This window comes from Protopterus annectens, chromosome 12.part0, assembly GCF_019279795.1.
Source record: "Protopterus annectens isolate FY-2018-M chromosome 12.part0, PAN1.0, whole genome shotgun sequence".
Taxonomy (NCBI): Eukaryota; Metazoa; Chordata; order Ceratodontiformes; family Protopteridae; genus Protopterus; species Protopterus annectens.
Genome location: NC_056746.1, coordinates 275,867,344 through 275,889,164, shown reverse-complemented (window position 1 = coordinate 275,889,164; position 21,821 = coordinate 275,867,344). Strand labels below are relative to the sequence as shown.

The following is a 21,821-nucleotide window of genomic DNA, read 5'->3' as shown; positions in this document are numbered from 1 at the left end:
CCAAAGCTGACGACGATGCTTCTCGTAAGCCAGTCGCCAGTACTCGGTGAGGTGCTTTTGCAGCCCCTGATACCTGCTACTTCAGATTCGCAGGCCTCTACCGAGACCCATTCGTAATCCGGTATGCCGCAAGATGCTTCAACTATGGAACCTGCGGATGTCTCTACCGTGGATGGGTCCAGAGCCGCTGTGCAGGCACCGGCTTCTGAGGGTGTATTCAGGCCTACTGACTTGCATATTAAACCGACACCATCTTCTTCTTCAAAGCCTAAAACTCGAACCATGCCTAGGAAACTGACGCCCAGACCGCATGGTCAGGCCTCTATGCCTAAAAAACAAATGATAAGAATGGCTGAAGACCTTATTACTTTAATCAGGGGAAGCCAAACTTCCCCCTCTAAGAGATCTAGGACTGAATTTGCTTATAATACTTCTGACTAGGATTCTGAAATTGCTGTCTCCTCTGATGACCGGGATCTACCCTTATTTACCTATGAGGATTCTGATGCAGAGGGCTCTATTCCCTCTGCTTCTCCCCCAGAGGATTTTTCTTTTGGTGAAACCTTGCATACTCTTATGGAGCATTTTCACCGGGAAAGCCAGGATTACTCTGATTCTAAAAAGAGGCTTAGAGATTTCTTACTCCTGCCCCAACACAGGCTTTTAGCTATCCCTCCTGTTCTGGACATTGTTGACGATGCCTTCTTGGAATCTGGCTTGGCCCCTGACTCTTTACCTCCTGCTCCCAGAAAACATGATAGATATTACAGGGTTCCTGATTCTCACAAGTTCCTTTTTAAAAATCCTACTGCGGATCCTGAGACTATATCACAGGGACCCAAGGGCATGAAGGCTACTACTGCCAAAAATCCTACCCCCACTGATAGAGATTCCAGGGCCCTGGATAGATGGGGTAAGAAGGTATACACCTCTGCAAACTTGGCCATCAGGGCCTTAAATTGCCAGTTTCGTATGTTAAAGTATCAGCAGCATATTATTGGATTGCTTAAACAGAAAATGATGTTGATTGCTGATTGTGCTGAAAATAAAGATTTATAGGATTTAATGCATTCTGCTGAACAGGTTGGAAAACATACTTTGCAATGTGGTTTTGATTCACTAGAGGCATCTTGCAGGGCTGCTGTCACCGGGTTTGTACTTAGAAGGCCTGCTTGGCTTAAGAAGCAATCTTTGCCAAATCATGTTAAAACTAAATTGCTCAATGCTCCCTTAAATCAGGACCTCCTGTTTGGCAACAAAGCAGCAGAAGCAACCACAAAGCATTCTATAGCTATGTCAAGAGTCTCAATGGTAACACTCAGATATGCTCTGAGTTACAGCACAATGGCACTAAATGTACAGAACCAACTGATATTGCCAACATCCTGGCAGATAGGTTCAGTGCTAACTTTACCCCCCTGCTCACCCCCTAGAGGGCCCATCTCTATACCGGAAGAATGCAAAGTTCCTGTAATCACGGCTGCACAGGAAAAAAAAAACACACTCCAAAGCCAAGAACACAGCATCCATGGGACCTGACAATATCCCAGGCTGCGTTCTACATGAACTACAGAATAAACTGGCACCCTACCTAAGTACCATGTTCAATCATAGCCTCACCTGAGGCTTTGTGCCCACTGAATGGCGCACTGCGACAGTTATCCCACTCCACAAAGGGGGAGCCACGACAGACCCTGGGAACTACCGCCCCATTAGCCTGATGAGCCTGGTCTGCAAGACCATGGAACATATCATCATGGAACTCATAAACAAAGACATTGGTAATCTCCAAACTCTGGACCCTACACAGTTCGGGTTTGTAAAAGGCAGATCATGTCTCCTAAACCTGATTGATTTCTTTGAAGCAGTCACCAAAGCCGTAGATGAGGGTAAGGTGGTTCACACAGCTTATCGAGATCTCGCCAAGGCTTTCAACACCATCCCCCACTCTGCAGTTATAGATAAGCTCACTATACTAGGTATAAATCCCTATGTCACAAGATGGGTTGCCAACTGGCTCACGAACAGAACCCACACTGTGAAAGTAGCAGACTCCAAATCCGACTTCAGACCAGTGACAAGTGGAGTACCACAGGGTTCAATCCTGGGTCCTCTCCTGTTTGGTATGTACTTCTCTGAAGTACAGGTTAATACAGAAGGTCTTTGGCTAACAAAGTTTGCAGATGACTGCAGACTAGGAGCCATAATCGAAACTCCTAACGATGTGGGCATACTACAAAAGGGCCTCACTGAGACAGATGCCTGGTGTCAAAGCAATGGCCTGAAGCTCAATGCCAAAAAGTGTATTGTCATCCCCTTTGGTAAAAACTCTGTACCTATGAACTGCCACATAGCTGGTAGTGTACTTAACACCGAAAATGTGATGAGACCTTGGGACACAGGTGGACAGTAGTCTCTCCTTTGATAATCACATTGCCACAGTGGTCAGGAAATCCTTCTACATGGCTCACCTCATCACAAAAGGTTTCTCATCCAGAAAAAAAGAGGCCATTGTACCCCTCTACTCATCACTCATTAGACCCATTATAGAGTACAATGCCCCTTTTGGTATGTACCTCACAAGACATCTATAACAACTGGAAAGGCCACAGAAATACCTCACAAAGAGGATTACTGGCCTCAAACAGATGCCTTACACAGACAGTCTCAAAAAAACTCCAGCTTTACGCCGTTGCATATCGCCTAGCAGAGGCGATCTCTGCCTAACATACAAAGCTATCTCAAACCCAGAGCTGTTGGACATACTCCACTTAAAGAAATCCCAATCCCTCTGAGCTACACGCTCTAGGGACCTAAACCTTGTCATCACAATAAACAGAACATGCTGGGGGGATAGATTCCTGTCCCAGTGGCTTCCCATACTCTGGAACAGACTACCTATCTGTGTCAAACAGTGCTCCTTATTAGCACACTCCAAGAAAAATCTTGATGATTGGATAGGAAATTCACCCCAGGGATCTCTTCTGTGGCTCTGTTCGACAGGGGCACAGGAAAATAATTTTCTTGGGTGGCGAAACCAAGGGTACATTTTTGGCTAGGCTTATATAGGCCCTAGGGCCAATAGCCTAGTACCTACCTATGAACCTTAAAAAGATGGAGGAAAAAGCTAAATCTATGCAGACTGTTAGATTTTTTTTTACAAGTGCAGCCTCCCAAAATTTAGTAGGCATTGGCCCTCAAAAAATTGGTCCTTTCCTGCCTCTTCCAGGCCTTCTCAGTTCAAACCCAGAACTAGCAGAACATCCAGGGTATGCACAGGACTAAGCAGTGGGGGGGGGGGGGGGGGTTCCACTTCCAAATCAGGGGGTAGTAAGACTCCTACCTATGGTAAGCTGTCTCAGTGACTTAACTTTAAAACTTCCAAGCACTTCTCAACTGACTGCTCCTTTAGGGGGAAAGATTGCTCTGCAAGCAAAAAACTGGGAACTCATTACCCAGGACAAATGGGTTTTAAACAGTTTCCCAAGGATACAGATTTCACTTCCACACATTACCAACCCCAAACAGTTGGCCAGATCTACCCCCAAATCAGTGGGCAGAGGCTCAAAAGCAAGTACTCTCTCAAGATTAAAGGCTATTCAGACTGTACCAGAAGAGGAAAAGGGACAAAGTTTCAACTTTTCCTGCTACCTAGAAAAGGCAACTCATGGCGTCCTATCATGGACCTTTCTATCCTAAACACCTTTTTGGTGGTAACAAAATTCAATATGCTAACTCTTCACCAGTTGCTTCCCATGATGGGCAAAGATGCCTGATTGGCAACACTGGATTTAAGGGAAGCCTACCTGCACATCCTAATCAGGGAGTCTTGCAGAAAATACCTATGCTTCAAAGCAGGCTGCATGCACTATCAGTTCTCTGCACTGCCCTTTGGCTTAACTACTGCGCCCAGAGTATTCACAAAGTGCCTAGCTCCAGTCATTGCATTTTGCAGACAAAGAAAAGTTCAAATATACCCATACCTGGACGATTGTCTAATTCAGGCAGAAAGCCAGGACATACTTCTGAATCATCTGGCATTTGTAGAAAAGTTGTTAACTTGTCTGGGGTACACCATAAACAAAAAGAAATCACATCTGGTACCCTGTCAACAAATTGTATTCCTGGGAGTAAGTTTGAACACAACTTCCCAGATGTCTTTCCTCATGCCAGAGAAACAAATTCGTTTGACAACTTACTTCAAACTACTGGCCACAAAGACCCAGCTATCTGCAAGGAAAATACTGCAATCCCTGGGGTTCATGGCCTCTTGCATTCTACTAATTCCATATGCAAGACTGCATATGAAGAAACTACAATGGTATCTAAAAAGCTTATGGTGTCAACATTCTCAGGACCTGGAATCAATGATTCCCATCATTCCTTGTATAAAGACAAAGTTCCTTTGGTGGGCAGAGGCCTGTCACCACAACAAAGGACTGCCATTCACTCTACCCCCTGCCACCCAAACATAACAGATGCATCAGATTATGCATGGGGGGCTCACTTGGCAGGGCAGTGCATTCAGGGTAATTGGAACCAGAGTCAAATGCACCTGCATATCAATCAAAAAGAAATGTTAGCTGTACAGAATTCTCTGACTGCGTTCAAGGACCTCATTCTTCCAGGACAATTATTGGTAAAGACTGACAAACACCACTGTTGTGTGGTACATAAACAAGCGGGGGGGAACCCACTCTTACCCCCTCTGCAGACTAGCCATGGCTCTGGGAACACAGCCTTGAGCTACCAAGTACACCTACAAGCTCAATTCCTGCCAGGCAAACTAAATACACTGACAGACGACTTAAGGAGAAATTTCATGGACCCACACGAGTGAAAACTGGAGCCAAAGATATTCAACATTCTGAGAAACAAATAGGGGGAGCCCAGAGATCGACCTATTTGCCTCCCCTCAGAACTACCAATTGGACAAATTCTGCACAAGGACTCCCCACAGACAAGCTTGGAAAGTGGATGCCCTGTCCTTTACCTGGGAAAGCCTCTGAATTTATGCCTTTCCCCTTGTGCCTCTCCTCTCGAAAGTTTTACTAAAGATCAAACAGGACAAACCAAGGACAATACTCATTGCACCAGACTGGCCACTCCAACACTGGTTCCCCCTCTTGCGCAGTATGTCACTACTGGAACCATGGCACCTGCCTCAGACTCCTTTTCTACTGTCCCAGCAGGAGGGCCAGATTCTGTGCACCCAGCTTCAAACCCTGAACCTGGCTAATTACCTAAGTTCTCCTATACCATCCCTCAACAAACAAGTGCTGGATGTCATCCTGGAGGCAAGGAGGCCTAGTACTAGGAAATACTGTGCTGATAAGTGGAAATGATTCTGTTTCTGGAGCCAGACTCTGGATGGGCACAACAGTACCCAGTTTACTGCTTATTCTTCAATACTTAACAGAGGTGCTTCACAAGGGCCTTTCCTTTTCTTCCATTAAAATTCATGCCTCAGCCATTTCAGCTCATTATAATACTGAGCCACCCCTCCTCTCTCACCCCCTACTGAACCAGTTCCTCAGAGGTGCCAAAAATTTAACACCACCCAGGAGAGCTCCTACTCCTGCCTGGGACCTTAACTTTGTATTGGAAAAGCTCACGCTACCTCATTTTGAGCCAGCTGCTACTGTGGAGTTAAAATTCCTTTCTTGGAAAACAGCCTTCTTTCTAACCATCACTTCAGCAAGAAGAGTGTCTGAATTACAGGCCCTCATGGCAGTGGAGCCTTTCATCATCTTTCATGCAAACAAGGTGTCCGTCAGGATCAATCCTTCCTTTATGCCCAAGGTGGTATCCAGTGTGGCCATAATCAGTCCATTCATTTGCCTACCTTCTTTTCTAATCCACAGAACAAAGGGGAACGAATACTGCTCTCCGTGGACGTGCACAGACAACTTAGATTTTACTTGGACAGGACCAAGCCTTTCAGGAAATCTGAACAGCTGCTAGTTGCCTTTGCTGCAGGGGCAGAGGGGAAGGCCATTTCAAAGCAAACCATTTCTAAGTGGATAGGCCATTGCATTCTTTTCTGCTATAAGCACCATGAAAAACCTACCCCACAAGGGATAAGACCCCATTCCACTAGGGCTGCATCTACTTCTACAGCCTTTCTCAGAGGTGTTCCTACCAGGGGCATCCTAGAACCTGCTACCTGGAGTTCTGCACATACCTTCATCAAGCATTACCACTTGCCAGTTTTTTCTAAATCCAGAGCTGGCTTTGCCACTGCAGTCTTGTAGGGCCTAATAACTAGTCCTAATGCTCAATAATTGCCTCATCCCTTCCTTAGCTTTGGGAATCTACCCAAATGTAATGACTGCAACAGTGAAACATGAAGAACATAGTACAGTTGTGTACGCTTACCGTAAATGTAGATGTTCGAGTGTATTCACTGTTGCAGTCCTGGTTACCCTCCCTCCAGCCCCCTGACTTCTATTGGCTTATACCTCTCTTCTTCTGTACTATACTTAAGCTTTCTGGTCTATTTGCTTTTTGTTGGAGGTGTAACCTTATATTTAATTGCTTCCCATTATGGGGGCACCTGATATCTGGGGCAAGATAAACTGATGTAATGGCGTCTGCTGCATGCTTTATACCCCTGACTACCTGACGTCATGGAAGATGAGACAGCAACCGATGCAGGACCCAAGACTTCAATAATCAGGCTGATTGAGGGCTACCTGCAAGCAGATAACCCAAATGTAATGACTGCAACAGTGAATACACTCGAACATCTACATTTATGGTAAGTGTACACAACTGTACTTTCTGCTGATGTTGCAGAAGTGGTTTAGGCTGGGAATTTCTGATTTCAGTGTTAGGTTTTACTTTATTCTTTATAGGATATAATGTGAAGTTGTTCTATCTCGCCATTCATTCTTTACTGATTGGTTCAAAGCTGATCCTTGGCTCCGACTCGGCCAACTGCAAAAGCTCAAGGTCTTCAACCAGCTCGAGGCCAACTCCCTATCCCATGATGCACCCTCAGGTCTCGTTTGCCGCTGCAACTTGATTGGACGTTCACCAGCTCTGGCCAGTGAATAACTTTTCTTCTTTGTATATTATAGCTATAGTTTTTGTAAAAAATTAATAATTTAGAATTAATATAGTAGTTAGTGTGTAGTTTGTTCTTATAGTTAGATTTAGATTAGATAAAAAAAAACACACTTAAAGATTAATTATGGTTAGGCCTTCTATTCTCCCCATCTCTCTTGAATTAGCATAGTTAGTGTGTTTAAGAGGAATTAGTGGCCGTGTTTTTTTAGGCCCTTTATTTCTTCTTTCTCTTTAGCTTAAAGTGTGTATTAGCTCTTTCGTAGAGCATATAGATAAATATTCTAGCACAGTTAGTGTGTTTAATAGTTTTAGCCTGTATTTTTCATAGGGCACAGAGTTTCTTCTCTATTAAGAGTGTGTTGTTTAGCCCTTCTTTTTTTACAGGGCATATATTTGCCCTTACTTCCTATTTAGTGAAGTTAGTGGCTGTATTTTTAGGCCATTGGGTTTCTATTTCTTATTAGTGTTAATATACTGTGTTTGTTAGAGTGCAGTTGTAGTCCTCCTTTTTACACAGGGCGTATAATAATTTCATTGTGTGCTGATTGTTTAAGCCTTGAATATTTGTGTGAATTATTTCTTGCTGTTGTGGAAGATGTCACATCAGGAAAAAGAGAAAGCCAAGTCTGGCTTTAAGAAGTGCCCTAGATGTGGGCAAAAGATGTCCATAACTGATGGACATATTGAATGTGTTTCCTGCTTGGGTGAGGTTCACCTGCAAGAAAGCTGCTCTATATGCCACTCCTTCAGCTCAAGAGTGTTGCATGAGAGGAAGAGAAAGTTGATGGACAAAGGTCTGCTTAAATCATCATTTCAGGAATCGTTGGATAAGCCAGACAAACACTCAAAGAAGATGGAGCCAAGAAAATCTCCATCTACGTCGAAGTCAGCTTCCAGTAAAGCATCGACATCGGTCCCACAGCCTTCAGAACTGACTGTTGTTATGGTTAGGAGTTGGTCCCTGACCTTTGAGTCAGTATCTCCAACCTTAAAGTCTCCTATACTATAATCTGTGGCTTCGTCACATTCCTCACGGGCCTTAGGTAGACTTTCTGATCTGGATGTGGACCGTGTGGTGAAGAAGTTCTTTCAGGTACCGGCGCTAGCAAAAATTTTATTGGCACCAACCCGGGGGCTTCAGAGCCGATCTTACTTCCTCCTACATCTTCTGTTCCTCCTTCGACTCACATGAATGTTTCGGAACCGTAGAGCACAGAACTGATGATCGTGGACCCTTTGGGTCTGATACCTTCTGTAGGTTTTTCAGCCCCGACTGCCCTGACACCCTCGGTGCAGACCGAAGAATCTCGGGGCCGACACTCACCGGTCGGGTCCAGGGAGGACAGTCGGACTGACTTGTCAGTGCCGACTTTACCTCTCGGGGCTTCGGCTCGAGCGAGCTCGGCCCCGACCTCTGGCTGAGCCCTCTGTACTGGCACAGATGATTTCCATCGATTCTTCAGATCCGAGGGGATTCGTCTTGTCGGGCTGAGGGCCTTCAAAGCTATTAGGAGGGCTTTTTCCACCCCAACCACTCCATCAGTTCGAGTAGCTCCCTCCCTGAAAGCTCCGGTGTCTGCCTCTTCATCACACGCTCCTTTGAAGCGTAGAGATGCTGAGCCTCAGAAAGCTCCTTTGGGTGAGCCATGTTCTTCCGAGACCTCTTCAGAAGCCCCCACTGAAGAAGTGCTTAGGAAGAGACTCTGCAAGAGGAAGCATTTAGACTCCCCACAGGAGTCACTTCGATACTGATTTGAATGAGTCAGAAGGGTCCCCATGGTCCCCCTCAGAAGATATCTCTTTTGCAGATATCTTAGAGGTTCTTAAACAGAGTGGGTGGCTGGAAACCACTTAACCCTTCTGATGAGTCGGTTCTCCTAAAGGCTTTCGGATCTCAACCTTCCACCTATTGGGTGTCTCCACCCTTCGATGAGTTGCTGGAATAAGTCACTCGAAGGGCATGGGAGTCCCCAGACACCACTGAGCCTGTCCCTGGGAGGCCCAACAAATTTATTACCAGCCCACAAGACAGACTTTACCTTACCAAAGGAGTACCGGTTGATACTATGGTTGTAGCGGCAGCCACTAAGAAGGAATTATCGGAGACTTCATTTGTTCATCCTCTTAATAGGGAATCTAGGATTATGGACAGATAACGGGAAGCGTATGTTCAGTTCAGTGGCCTTTGTTCTTCGATCGCTGAACTACCTCACACATTTTACTAAGTTCCAAAGGGATCTCCTGAATGAACTAGGAGATACCCTACAGGGTTCAGTAGCTGCAGGAGCTTCGGACAAGATAACTTCCCAGCTCTCCACTCTTAATTCGATAGTGAACTCTTCCATGCGTCTGTTGTCTTATGCAGCCGATGGTACGAGCAGGGCAGCGGGTACAGGAATCGCTCTCAGGAAACTTCCTGGATGCGCTTATGTTCCTTTGTGGAAACCTTTAAGTCATCCTTCATTAACAACCCCTTTGACAGTTCGACCCTTTTCGGACCTGAGGTTAAGGAAACTCTTAACAGGAGTGAGAAAGATGGAAAGACCTTGTCTGCTGTTGGTGTACGTTTTTCTACCCCAAACGGACCTTACCCCAAAGGGAGGGGCGGTGGTAAGATGGTTCTGTAAGTCTCAAGGCTCTTTCCAAAACACTCGTGACACCCCCTCCAGAGGCAGAGGAAGGAGTAATAATGGAAGACTCTGTCCACGCGGCGGGGGGGTACAGAGAACCAGGGCGACAGAGAGCAGTTCTTTGCCAAGCCCTATCAGCGCTCCTGTGAGGAGGCCAGACTGTCAATCTCTGGAAGCAGTCGGGAGACCCCTGTCTTTGTACCTAGATGCCTGGCTAAAAATAAAAGCCAGCTGGCTACAAAGCATAATATCCAGAGGATACTCTATTCCCTTTGCCACCCCACCCCCTCTAGTAAAGAAAATCCCAGACGTTAAACCCAGTCACAGCGACCTAGCAGCCTTAGAGGTCCAAAGGTTGCTGGACAGAAGAGTCATCCAGCCAGTCCCAGCAGACCAAAGAGGATCCGGAACTTATACAAGGTTCTTTTTAGTTCCAAAGGAAACAGGGGACTGGAGACCTATTCTGGACCTAAGCAGACTAAAGTCCGTGAAAAAGACGAAGTTCCGGATGGTCATGCTTCAGTCAATACTTCACTTTCTGGGAAAAGACAATTGGATGTGCTCTGTATATCTTCAGGATGCGTACTACCACACTACCACATAAAGATGGACAGACCATCCAGGGATCATCTACACTTCTGGCTGGGAGCCAGTCATCATCAATTTCGTGCTCTGCCCTTTGGTCTCACTACAGCTCCCAGAGTGTTCAAATATATGGCGGTAGTCACCGCTCACCTGAGATGGTTGGGATTCCAGGTGTTTCCATATCTAGACGACTGGCTGCTCACTGCCACCACCAAGCATCAACTCATTCATGTGAGGGACACAACCTTACACCTATGCAGTCAATTGGGAATTACCATCAACTCAGAAAAATCTGCCTTATCGCCATCGCAACAGACCGTCTTCATAGGAGCAAAACTAAACACAGTTTCTATGACATTGTCTGCCTCCAGAAAGAATTTCTTTCTTACGAGAACAAGTATCAGACCTGCTTCTGAGAAAAAAAGCCCCAGTCTCAATGGTACTCAAATTGCTAGGATCAATGGCAGCAGCAATCATTGCCATTCCCCTCACATGAATGCATATGCGAATTCTACAATGGCTCTTATTCTCTCAATGGTCATTTTAGGAATTTCCAATGTCACATCAAATTGTCATAGCGAATGTATGCAAGAAGGACCTTCAATGGTGGCTGACATCTCAGCATGTATCTCAGGGGCATCCATTCGTTCTACCCAATCCCATAGCCATGGTGACCACGGACGCTTCTTTGATTGGGTGGAGGGAGGGGCATTTTCAGGGAAGAACAGCCCAAAGCATGTGGGAGAAACATGAGGCTCATCTGCATATAAATGTCCTGGAGATGAGAGCGGTACTTCTAGCATTGCAGTCCTGTCTACCTCTGGGAACAATTGCTATTCAAACAGATAACATGTCAGTAGTCTGGTACATCAACAAACAAGGAGGAACCAAATCTTACCCCCTGTGTCGAGAGGCCATGAGAGTATGGCAGTGGGCAATCCTCCTCCCAGCACTTCCTGTTAGCAACGCACATCCCGGGGAAATCCAGTGTGATGGCAAACAAGCTGAGCAGGGCAATCGTACTGCCTCACGAGTGGTCCCTGAAGCAGCAAGTAGCGGAAAGGATTTTCTGCAGGTGGGGCCAGCCTTGCTGCAATCTTTCTGCCACCCCAACAAACACAAAATGCAGCATCTACTTTGCCCTAATTCCCCAACCGGGGAAGCCCCAAGGGATGCACTGGTGCACAATTGGCTCCTGGGTCTCCTTTTATGCATTTCCCCTCTTCCCTCTGATTCCCAAGAAAAACTTCTGGGAAGGACCATGATATTAATAGCCCCTTACTGGCCTCGGCAAATTTGGTTTCCCTTCCTCCAGCCTCATCTTTTGGATGAACCCTGGATTCTGGACCCAGTTCCAGATCTGTTGACCCATTCATCGGGGGCTCTTCTCCCTTCCCTTCATTCCCTAAAACTGACAGCTTGGCTGCTCCAATTCCCAAAATAGTCAGGATTTACAACCTCCAAATTAAGGCCCAACATATTATAACATCCTGTCATAAATCATCTACCAGAAAGTTATATCTTAGCAAATGGAAGAGATTTTCTTTATGGGCCTCTCAGAATGATGTTGATCCTTATTTAGCTCCCATCCCATCATTATTGGAATTCCTAACTAAACTGTTTAATGAAGGAGCTGCTGCCACTACCATTAGAGTTCAGTTAGCAGCAGTATCAAACTTTCATTTTGGTTTCCAAGGCTCTAATGTCATGTCGCATCAACTTGCTAAAGCCTTTCTTAAAGGTGCCTTTCATTTGAGGCCTCCAATCAGAGCTCCAGTCATGCCATGGAATCTAAATCTTGTTCTGCCCAGAATCGTACTACCTTCTTTCGAACCAGCCTTGTCCTGTTCTTTGAAATTCCTTTCATGTAAGACTATTTTTCTTATAGCCCTTACTTCTGCTCGACAGATTTCTCAGCTGCAAGCGTTAACCATCGAACCTCCTTATCTTATTTTCCATAATGACAGATTTTCGCTCCGAACTAATCCATCCTTTTTACTAAGTTTGTTCAGAGGCAGATCTTAACCAATCTATTGAGTTACCAGTTTTCTTTCCCCAATGCACAAATAGGATGGAACACATGCTGCACAAACTTGATGTTCATAGACAACTATGATTTTGCCTAGACAGAACGAAACAATTAAGGTCAACGGATCAACTCTGTTTCCTTTTCAGAGTCAAAGAAAGGTGCCTCAGTGACAAAAGTAACCTTGTCAAGATGGCTATCAGATTGCATTTCCTTCATTTATAATTCACAAAATGCCCCTTGCAACAAAAAGTAAAGGCCCACTCTACTAGAGCTATTTCAACCTCATTAGCTTTTTCTGCGAGATTACCATTAGACACTGTTTGTGCAGCAGCTACCTGGTCATCACCTCGTACCTTTATCACTCATTACAAAGTAGACAAGGCCTCCAGGGACAGGACTTCATTTGGTTCCGCAGTTCTGAGGAATATACTCCCGTGAGCCACCCGAGAAAGTGGTGCTTGGGATGCTACCCATCAGTAAAGAATGAAAGGCGAGATAGATCAACTGCACATAAAGAAGTTACATACTTACTATAATGTTCCATGTGAGTTGTTCATTTCACCTTCATTCTTGCTTCCCACCCTCCAACCCCCATCCACTCTACTTGAGGTCCGTATAGAGTGCTTTGTCTCTTATCCAACTCTCTGGCATATTTATAGTACTAAGTAGTCATGCAGCAAACAAGATCTGAGGGAAGATTGGGGTGCTTCATGGGATAGGGAGTTGGCCTCGAGCTGGATGAAAACCTTAAGCTTTTGCAGTTGGTCGAGTCGGAGCCGAGGATATGCTCCGAACCCTTCAGTAAAGAATGAAGGCGAGATGAACAACTCACATGGAACGTTGGTGAGTACATAACTTCTTTTTTTATGAATCATGCCCCCCTTAGTACTTGTTTATATCAAAAGTTAGCCATCCTCTGACCTATTGGCAGCCCTTCTGTCCTATTCCCACATGAGGGGGCCCCACTGTTAGATATAGGAGATATGTTCTTAGTTGGTAAGTTTGATTTTGAGAGAAACTCTTGGCTTGGTTTAAAGTAATTTTTTGTTCTTGGATGGAACCTTTGTGTATGTTTGGTTGTTACAGTTACCAGTAAGTCTGGCACTTGTCAGAGTTTTTCACACTTTGATTTATAATGTATGGGTGCTTTGCTCGGGTGTTGTAGCAAACCTAGCAGGCTCAGGGGCCAGCTGTGTTATAAATTGTATGCCTTGGGTCAAGTACACCCACAGGAATAGTCTTCATAGAGTAATTGCTCTTTTTTTTATCCATTTAACTTAATATTTTTATCTTTTATTGCTTTCTTCATTTTGATACTTTGTTGCTTATCTGTAAACACTCTTCTTTCTTGTCAAGTTTTCAGATATTTTTGTGCTTTTAGTCTGGGATAGCAGCTAGTTTCCTGTCTGTATTTTTTTCCTTTTGATTGCATGCACACACACACGGCTTGATGTCACTTCTCAGTTTGGTATTTACTGTACCAAAAAAAAAAAAAACTCTAGTCTGTAAAATACTGGAATTTCTCAGAACATGTGTTTGTTTTCTGGTACTTATTTACTGTTTGTGTACCTGTAGTTGCTAGATACCAGATTTCTCATTTGTTTGTTTGAGCATGGGTGTGCAGTGCTGTTTCATTGCTCACTGAATGTTGTGGCTGTATGGTATAGATTGTTTAATATTGTTTACTGTGTAGTCTGAGATTGAAGTGTCTTACAGAAAAGAATTAAACTTTGTATTGGTTATTCTTTATGTAAGATGCAGCTCTTTGGAGTAAGCTTAATAAATTAAGGAGGGTAGGGGGTAAAAGTACCCTGACAGTGGGGTACAGGGATCTTGCCCCTGTAATAAAAATCCACGTGTGCGCTAGCAGAGTTGATTATCTGCATGAAACTTTTTTTTCCATTTAGTTTGTGTGTGTAGAGCATTTACATACTTGAGTCGATTTGATCTGAAGTAGTTTACTTCATTTGGTCTTCAACCTGTGGAATACCGGATCTGTATCAGATGTATCTGTAATACATCTCCACTGCCTTCCCACCCCCAGATCTCATTTGCCACTGCATGCTGAAGCATCGTGATCTCCTGAGCTCCAAGTAGTCAGTGGGTTTTCTGCTTTTAAGCAGCTTTTTTCTGTAACATTTTTTGAGTACAAGTGTTTAGTGTAGGTTGTCTCTCCTCCTCCCCTCGCTGGTGCGTCGTGTGATAGAACCTTTATTGTAGTTTAGTTTGTTAGTGTGCATTGCTTCCTCTCCCCCTCAGTGTTCTGTGTGACTTGAGTGTGTGGTAAGTGGTTTGAGTGGGAAAAGAGGTAATTTGTCTCTCCTTTTTTTCCCTTCTGTAGTGTGAGTGGCTTGGATAGACGCATGGCTGATGAGCCTGTTTTCAAAAGGTGCACTGAGTGTAGCCATAAATTGTCTCCTGCAGATGGCTACACTCTTTGTGTGATGGGCTTGGGCGTTGCCCATCTGAATACAGATTGCTCTGTTTGTGCTGGTTTTAACCTGCATGCTATCAAGAACAGGAAGGCAAAGTTGACCCTGAAAGGCCTTCTTTCCACTTCTAAGGCGGTTGCCTCGTCCTCTGCTTCATTCACAGCGGCTGCTGTGGGCGCCTCTCCTTCCTCTCTTGCCCTTGCTTCTCCTCCATCCCAGGCTGAGACTCAACCTCCCATTTGTAAGCCTGTGGAAGTGGAGCAGAAAAGGAGCAGAGAGGAGAGAGCCAAAATCTCATAAGCCAGAGAAACGTAAGAGGTCTTCGGACCTTCCTTCTCCCGCCAAAAGTCAGCCTAGGATCCGTGATTCCCCTCTGCTCCAATCTCTGAGATTTTCCCCGGGGCCAGAGGAGACGCATTCTCCATTTAGGGCCTCGGTTCCTCGACCCGCCAGCTCTGAGTCCATGGCCTCGTTGAGATCCACGCGTAGCTTATGGGAAGTTGACATGGATAAAATGATGAGGTTCATTCATACTCAGATCCAGATGGGAGTCTTGCCAGCCCCCTCTCCCTTTGGAGTGGGGAGCTCGCTTCCTTTTTTCAAACCGATTTCTCCTTCTCTGATCCCTCCACCGGGTTCGGAGTACTCTGATCTGAGGATGGCCTTAGTCAGGAGGTCGGCACCGATGGTACCTGTTTCCTCGACGCGGACAGCTGCTTGGAGTGTGTCAGATCCGACCAGTTTGGATCTGAGCGGCTCTCTGAGCTGGAGCTTGGGTGTCGGATCAGAGAAAGCAGAACTTTTTTCATCGGCTTCGGCATTGTCGGGTCAAGTTCCTTCCCTCTAAGCTTCGTCCACTTTGAGCCAGGCCCCAATTCTCATGTCGGATCCGGGGAGACCAGCTTCCTTATCGGTTCCCCAGGAGGTTCGTTCTCCCTCTGCATTCGTGGTAGAAAGGGTTCTCTCCACTGGATAGAGACCCTTGACCATCTCCTCAGATTCAACCCTGACCCCTTCGGCTCTAGCTACGAATCCCATCATTTTACCAGAGAGCCTGTGCTCGAGGAGCTCCAGAAGGTTCCATGTGAGGAACAAGTGGCTTGCGAGTTCAGCCCGGGAAGCCCCACTGGAGACATGCCTTGCAAGCATACGTGTAAGAGGAAGCACTTGGACTCCCCTAGTCCCCTCACTGAGGACATGGATTTGGATGATGGGGAAGGTTCCCCCAGGTCACCTCCCGAGGATGTCTCCTTTGGAGACATCATAGAAATCCTATGCCAATGGAGATATTGGTCCACCCCCAAACCTTCTGATGAGTCTGTGTTCCTGGAGGCTTTCGGCACAGGCCCATCTACTTCCTGGGTGTCCCCTCCCGCAGATCCCCTGGTGGACCTGCTCACCTTGTGGTCCTGGAAGGAGCCGGACACCGTGAAACCAATCCCTAAACGTCCTGATAAGATCTTGAGTCCACCGTCAGATAGACCAGCGTGGAACAAGGGCTCCCCTGTAGACGCTATGTTGGTAGCAGCAGCCACCAGAAAGGAACTAGCCCAAGAGAGTTCTTCGGTTCATCCGCTTGATCGAGAGTTGCGGATGATGGACCGCTTAGGGAAGCGGTTTATGCATCAACAACCTTTTCCATTAGGGTGGTAAACTACCTGGCCCATGTCACAAGACTCCAGCACGACCTGGTCATGGACCTGGCTGAGTCTCACCCTAAGTCCATGTCGCAGGAGGACAGGGATGTGTTCTCTGCGAGGATGGCCACTTTGAAAGCAGTCTCCAACACGTCCATGCGACTCCTCTCACTTGCTACTGAAGGAGTGGCTAGGGTGGCTGGATCTGGCGTGTCCATGAGGTGCAACACCTGGCTCAGACTGTCAGTTTTCGGAACCTGTCAAGGCATCTTTTGCCAACGCCCCCTAGGACGGCTTTTTGTAAGACCTTCAAAGAGACTTTAGTCCAGAGTGAGAAGGACGGGAAGACACTGTCTGCCTTCGGAATCTGCTTCTCGAACCCTCAAAGATCCTTTTCTGGGAATCAGGGCAAAAGATGATGTGGTTTTGGAAGTCACAGTATTCCCAGGACACTCGGGGCTCTTCTTCCCCTAGAGGCAGAGGGGGTGGGGTCCGAGGAATTTTGGTTCTCAACCTTTTTCAGACAAGCCCAGACAGCAACCCTGAGGGTTTGCCCCAACTGTTCTACTCTGGAGGCAGTCAGGCTACAATTGTCATTGCACCTGGCAGCATGGGAGTCCTTAACATCAGACCGCTGGGTGCTTCAGATCATATCCAGAGGATACTCTATCCCCTTTGTGGTTCCTCCCAAACACCTCCCGGACGTACCATCCATGCAAAGGGAGGCAGCAGTACAGGAAATTTCCAAGCTGCTAGGAAAATGAGCCATCAAAACCGTCCCCCCGATCAGTCCGGATCGGGCTTCTACTCCAGGTTCTTTTTAGTGTCAAAGAAAACGGGGGACTTGAGGCCCATTCTGGACCGATCTACCCTGAACTTGTCATTTGCCAAAGAAAAATTCCGGATTTTCACACTCACTACAGTCCATCATGCCGTACCTGCAAGAGAGCGACTGGATGTGCTCGTTAGACCTCCAGGATGCCTACTATCACATAAAAATGCACAGAAGCTCCAGGAGGTTCCTCCGCTTCTGGCTAGGAGTCCATCATTACCTATTTTGAGCCCTACCCTTTGGTCTCACCAGAGCCCCCAGGGTGTTCACCAAAATGATGGTGGTAGTAACGGCTCACCTGAGGCTTCAGGGGATTCAGGTCTATCCGTACCTGGACAATTGGCTCCTCACTGCTCCCACTAGGCATCTACTTTCTCAAACTAGGGATTATTTCTTAAAGCTTGCTATACATTTGGGGATCACAATCAGCACATCCAAATCACTTCTAAATCCTGTCCAGGTGATAGACTACATTGGGGCAAGGATAGACACCTTACATTGCAAAATCTTCCTGACCACGCAGAGAGTACAAAACCTGAAGATGCATGTCTCTGTGATCTACCGTTCTCATCTTCCATCAGCAGAATCAGTGTTGAAGGCCCTTAGGTTCAATGGCAGTGACCATAACACTTCTTCCATACGCCCGGTTGCATACGAGAATTCTACAGTGGACACTAGCTGTACAATGGTCCCTGTTGGAACTTCCATTATCGTATCCAGTACACCTCAGTCGAGTCTGTCTGTCGTCACTTCTGTGGTGGATGTGCCCGCTGGCGATCTTGGAGGGACGACCCTTTGTTTCAGCTCCTGTCCAAGCCACAGTGACCACAGATGCCTCCCAACTCGGGTGGGGGTGGCATTGTTTGGGCAGGACAGTCCAAGGCCTGTGGTCCCCTGTCGAGGCCAGCTTGCACATAACCATTCTAGAGATGAGGGTGGTCCTTTTGGCGTTGCAGGCCCTTCGTGCCTTTCTTCCTCTGGGAACCATTGCAATTCAATCAGACAACATGTCAGTGGTCTGGTACATCAACAAGCAGGGAGGGACCAGATCTTATCCCTTTGTCGCGAGGTCATGAGAGTGTGGAAATGGGCGATTTCCACCGGTCGCTTTCTCATAGCAATGCACATTCCAGGATGGTCCAACATTCTAGCGGACAGGTTAAGCCAGACTATTCTGATGCCTTACGAGTGGTCTCTGAATCATTCAGTAGCGGAGCAGATCTTCCTGGAGTGGTGTCAGCCTTACTGTGATCTCTTTGCATCTCCTTCCAACGTGAAGTGCAGCAAGTTTTTCGCTCTGAACCCCCTGCCGGGGGAGTCCCCCAGAGACGCTCTAGTCCATGCTTGGCCTCCTGGTCTTCTGTATGCATACACTCCAGTACCTCTTATTCCTAGGTTTCTACAGAAAGCTCGTCGACTGGGGAGCAAAGTGATCCTCATTGCCCCATTTTGGCCTCGCCAGGTATGGTTTCCCTTCCTTTGGTCTCATCATCTGGCCCCACCTTGGATCCCATTCAGAATCTGATTTCACACCCATCGGGGGTTCCTCATCTGAATCTGGGCAGTTTGAAGCTCACGGCTTGGCTGCTCCAGTCCCCATGATCGCTAGGACTCCTGGATTATCCTCTTCAGTTAGGTCTAATTCTGGTGGCTGCTTGTAAGTCTTCAACCAGGAAGGTTTACCACAGCAAATGGAAATGTTTTTCTTTTTGGGGTCTCTCAAAGGAGTTTAGACCCTTTCACTGCTCCTATTTCTGCCATTCTTGATTTCCTAGCCAGTATTTTTCAACAGGGAGCAAGCTCTTCTACTGTCAAAGCTCAGTTGGCTGCCATCTCTCATTTTTATGTGGGTGAGAATTCTGCCTCCCTGGCCTCGTCCAGACTGTGTAAAGCCTTTATCAAAGGGACCTTTCTGTTACGCCTCCCGGTCAAGGATCCTGTTCCCCCATGGGACCTTACTATGGTTCTTCAAGCTTTAGTCGCTCCGCCTTTTGAACCTGCTGCAACCACAGATCTTAAATTCTTGTCTTGGAAAACAGCATTCCTGGTGGCTATCACTTATGCTAAAAGGGTTTCAGAACTGCAAGCTTTGTCCACCAAAGTTCCATATATGATTTTCCATAAAGATAGGGTTTCCCTTCGGACCAATCCGTCCTTTCTTCCAAAGGTGGCATCACAAGTTAATATCAATCAGACCATTAATTTACCTGTCTTCTTCCCTAACTTTGCTAACAAAATGGAATACAAACTCCACTTGTTGGATGTTCATAGACAGTTAGGATTTTATTTACACAGGACCAAAAACTTCCGTAAATCCAATCAGTTGTTTGTGTCCTTCTCTAAACCCTTTGTGGGTAAACCTATCTCCAAGGTCAGTAATGCTAGGTGGATTTCCTCGTGCATCCTTCAGGTGTACAAGGATAAAGGTACGTCTCCTCTGGGTCAGGTGAAAGCTCATTCCACTAGGTCCATGGCTACTTTTGCAGACTTTTGGTCTACAGTCTCATTGGATGATATTTGTTCTGCAGCTACTTGGTCCTTATCTCATACCTTTATTTCTCACTACAAATTGAATTTGACTTCTAGAAGGAGAGCATCATTTGGCACTGCTGTGATCTGGAATATCCTTCTATGAGGGCCACCCAGGAGTTTTGTAGCTGGGGACTCTGTCCCACAGGTTGAAGACCAAATGAAATAAACCACTTCAGATAAAGAAGTTATGTACTCACCATAACGTTCCATCTGAGTAGTTCTCCTTCATTTGTCTTTAACCGTCCCTCCCTTTTTCCCCCTGACCTTGTCATATGAACAGCCTGTGGGTTGCAGTTGTAGGTCATAAAGTATTTTTCAGGTCGAGTTATTAGTATAAGGGTCAGCAAACTCGATCTGGGGGTTGGAAGGTAGTGGAGATGTATTTTATGGGTAAGGGAGGAGCTCGGAGCAGATGCTAGTGAAATTGCTGGCTCGGATCCGGTATCCCACAGGTTGAAGACAAATGAAGTAGAACTACTCAGATGGAACGTTATGGTGAGTACATAACTTCTTTTTTAGTATGTTTAGTATGTTTTTAAGCTTTGGGATTAGAGCAGTGCTAGTGGAGCCCACTGTTTCTTGCTAAGCAGCTGCTGACATTAGCACTTGTCTTCAGTGAATGCCTTCCTTTCACTGTTGATGAGCATCCATTTAGCATAATGTAAATTTTATTCAGCATCTTGTGAGCTATTATTTTGAACCCTTCTGATTTAGGAGTTGGGGGTATTTGATATTTTTCTTTATGTAACAAAATTGTACAGGAAATGTTTTTGACCATTGCAAATGAGACACCAAATGTGTGATGCTTCTGACATAAATTGTTGTTTTAGGCTTTTGGAGGAAACAACCCAAAAACACAAAATGGACTTCTGAGCCCTCCACAGGATGAAAAACTCACCAACAGCCAGACATCCCTGTACGAAATGTTGCAAGAAAAAGGGAGATGGGCTGGGGTCAGTCTTGACCAATCTGCTTTTCTTCCACTGCGTCATAAGACCATTCGTGAGAAGACAGATGCTCATTTTGTGGATGTAATCAAGGAAGACAGGTACAACTGAAAGAAGGGTATGGTTATTGAATAGTCTGCCCACCTTTTCTTATTGGTATTGGTCTTTAATCTTGTATATTGTTGCTTGTTTTAAAGTTCCCGCATTAGCTTGTAGCAGGCATCCCACAAAAACATGTTTGGGCAGCTCAGTGCAGATGTACCTTTACAACATTACGTTTCTTAGTACAAAATGTATTAATTGTATTAGGACACAAAGTACAACCAGTATATTTCATCTTCAGAGTTACAGTAGTAATTAGATGTAACAAATGACTACAGAACCGTGTGCTTTTTTGTGTTGAAAAGCACAGTGGTTTCAGAGGTTACGAAAACTGAGTACTGTGTGTAGACAAAAGTTCCTAGCTTACCATGGTAGTGTTTCTTCATGAAGTGGCTTTTTGTGGAAGGAGAGACTGTAATTGCAGTTCCAACATTTTTGACAGATGAAACCAGTAACTGTGAAAGTACTAGTCAAGTTGTGTATTGCTTCACTGTAAATATTTTGTGTGTGTGTTTCAGAATGTACATTCATTTCCTGCACTTTTCTGTTAATTTTGTTATATCCCACATTACAGGAGTACTTCAGGTTTTGAATGATTAGTTTACAAATGCACTTTGTACAACTCTCTGCTTTTGATACTGGATTTTGTAAAGTTTACCATTGCACAACCCCCAACCCTAAAAGAAAAAGAAAATAAGTTATTTTTCCAAACAAGTATAACTAAAGGTGAAATGACCTTTCAGTTGTTATGTTTACATATGAGGGGTGTAGTTAAATATGTCCAGGATTTTTCAGTGAAACACTATCTTCTACAATCGCTGCTTAAACAAAGTCTGTTCAAAGACTAATCGTTACTGAGTAACACATGCCTGTCTTTCTGGCTTTGTAAACACTACCCATAAGAGCTGGGGAAGAGAGAAGAAAAGGGAGCAAGTCTGATTGTGAAGCTGCTATTGAAGCAAGTGATTAAGAAGCATATAAATTCTGAACCTTTTGGTCATTTTCATATTTTTTGGGGTATTAT

General features: G+C 45.5%; 1 protein-coding gene across 1 annotated transcript in view; it reads left to right on the top strand.

Moving 5' to 3' along the window:
• Window positions 1-21,821, top strand: part of ADCY9 (adenylate cyclase 9) — a gene marked incomplete in the record, with an annotated part of 859,264 nt that overhangs the window by 106,006 nt on the left and 731,437 nt on the right. The window contains 1 exon segment of the mRNA XM_044089334.1: window positions 20,579-20,796. Coding sequence (XP_043945269.1) covers window positions 20,579-20,796 — 218 coding nt within the window.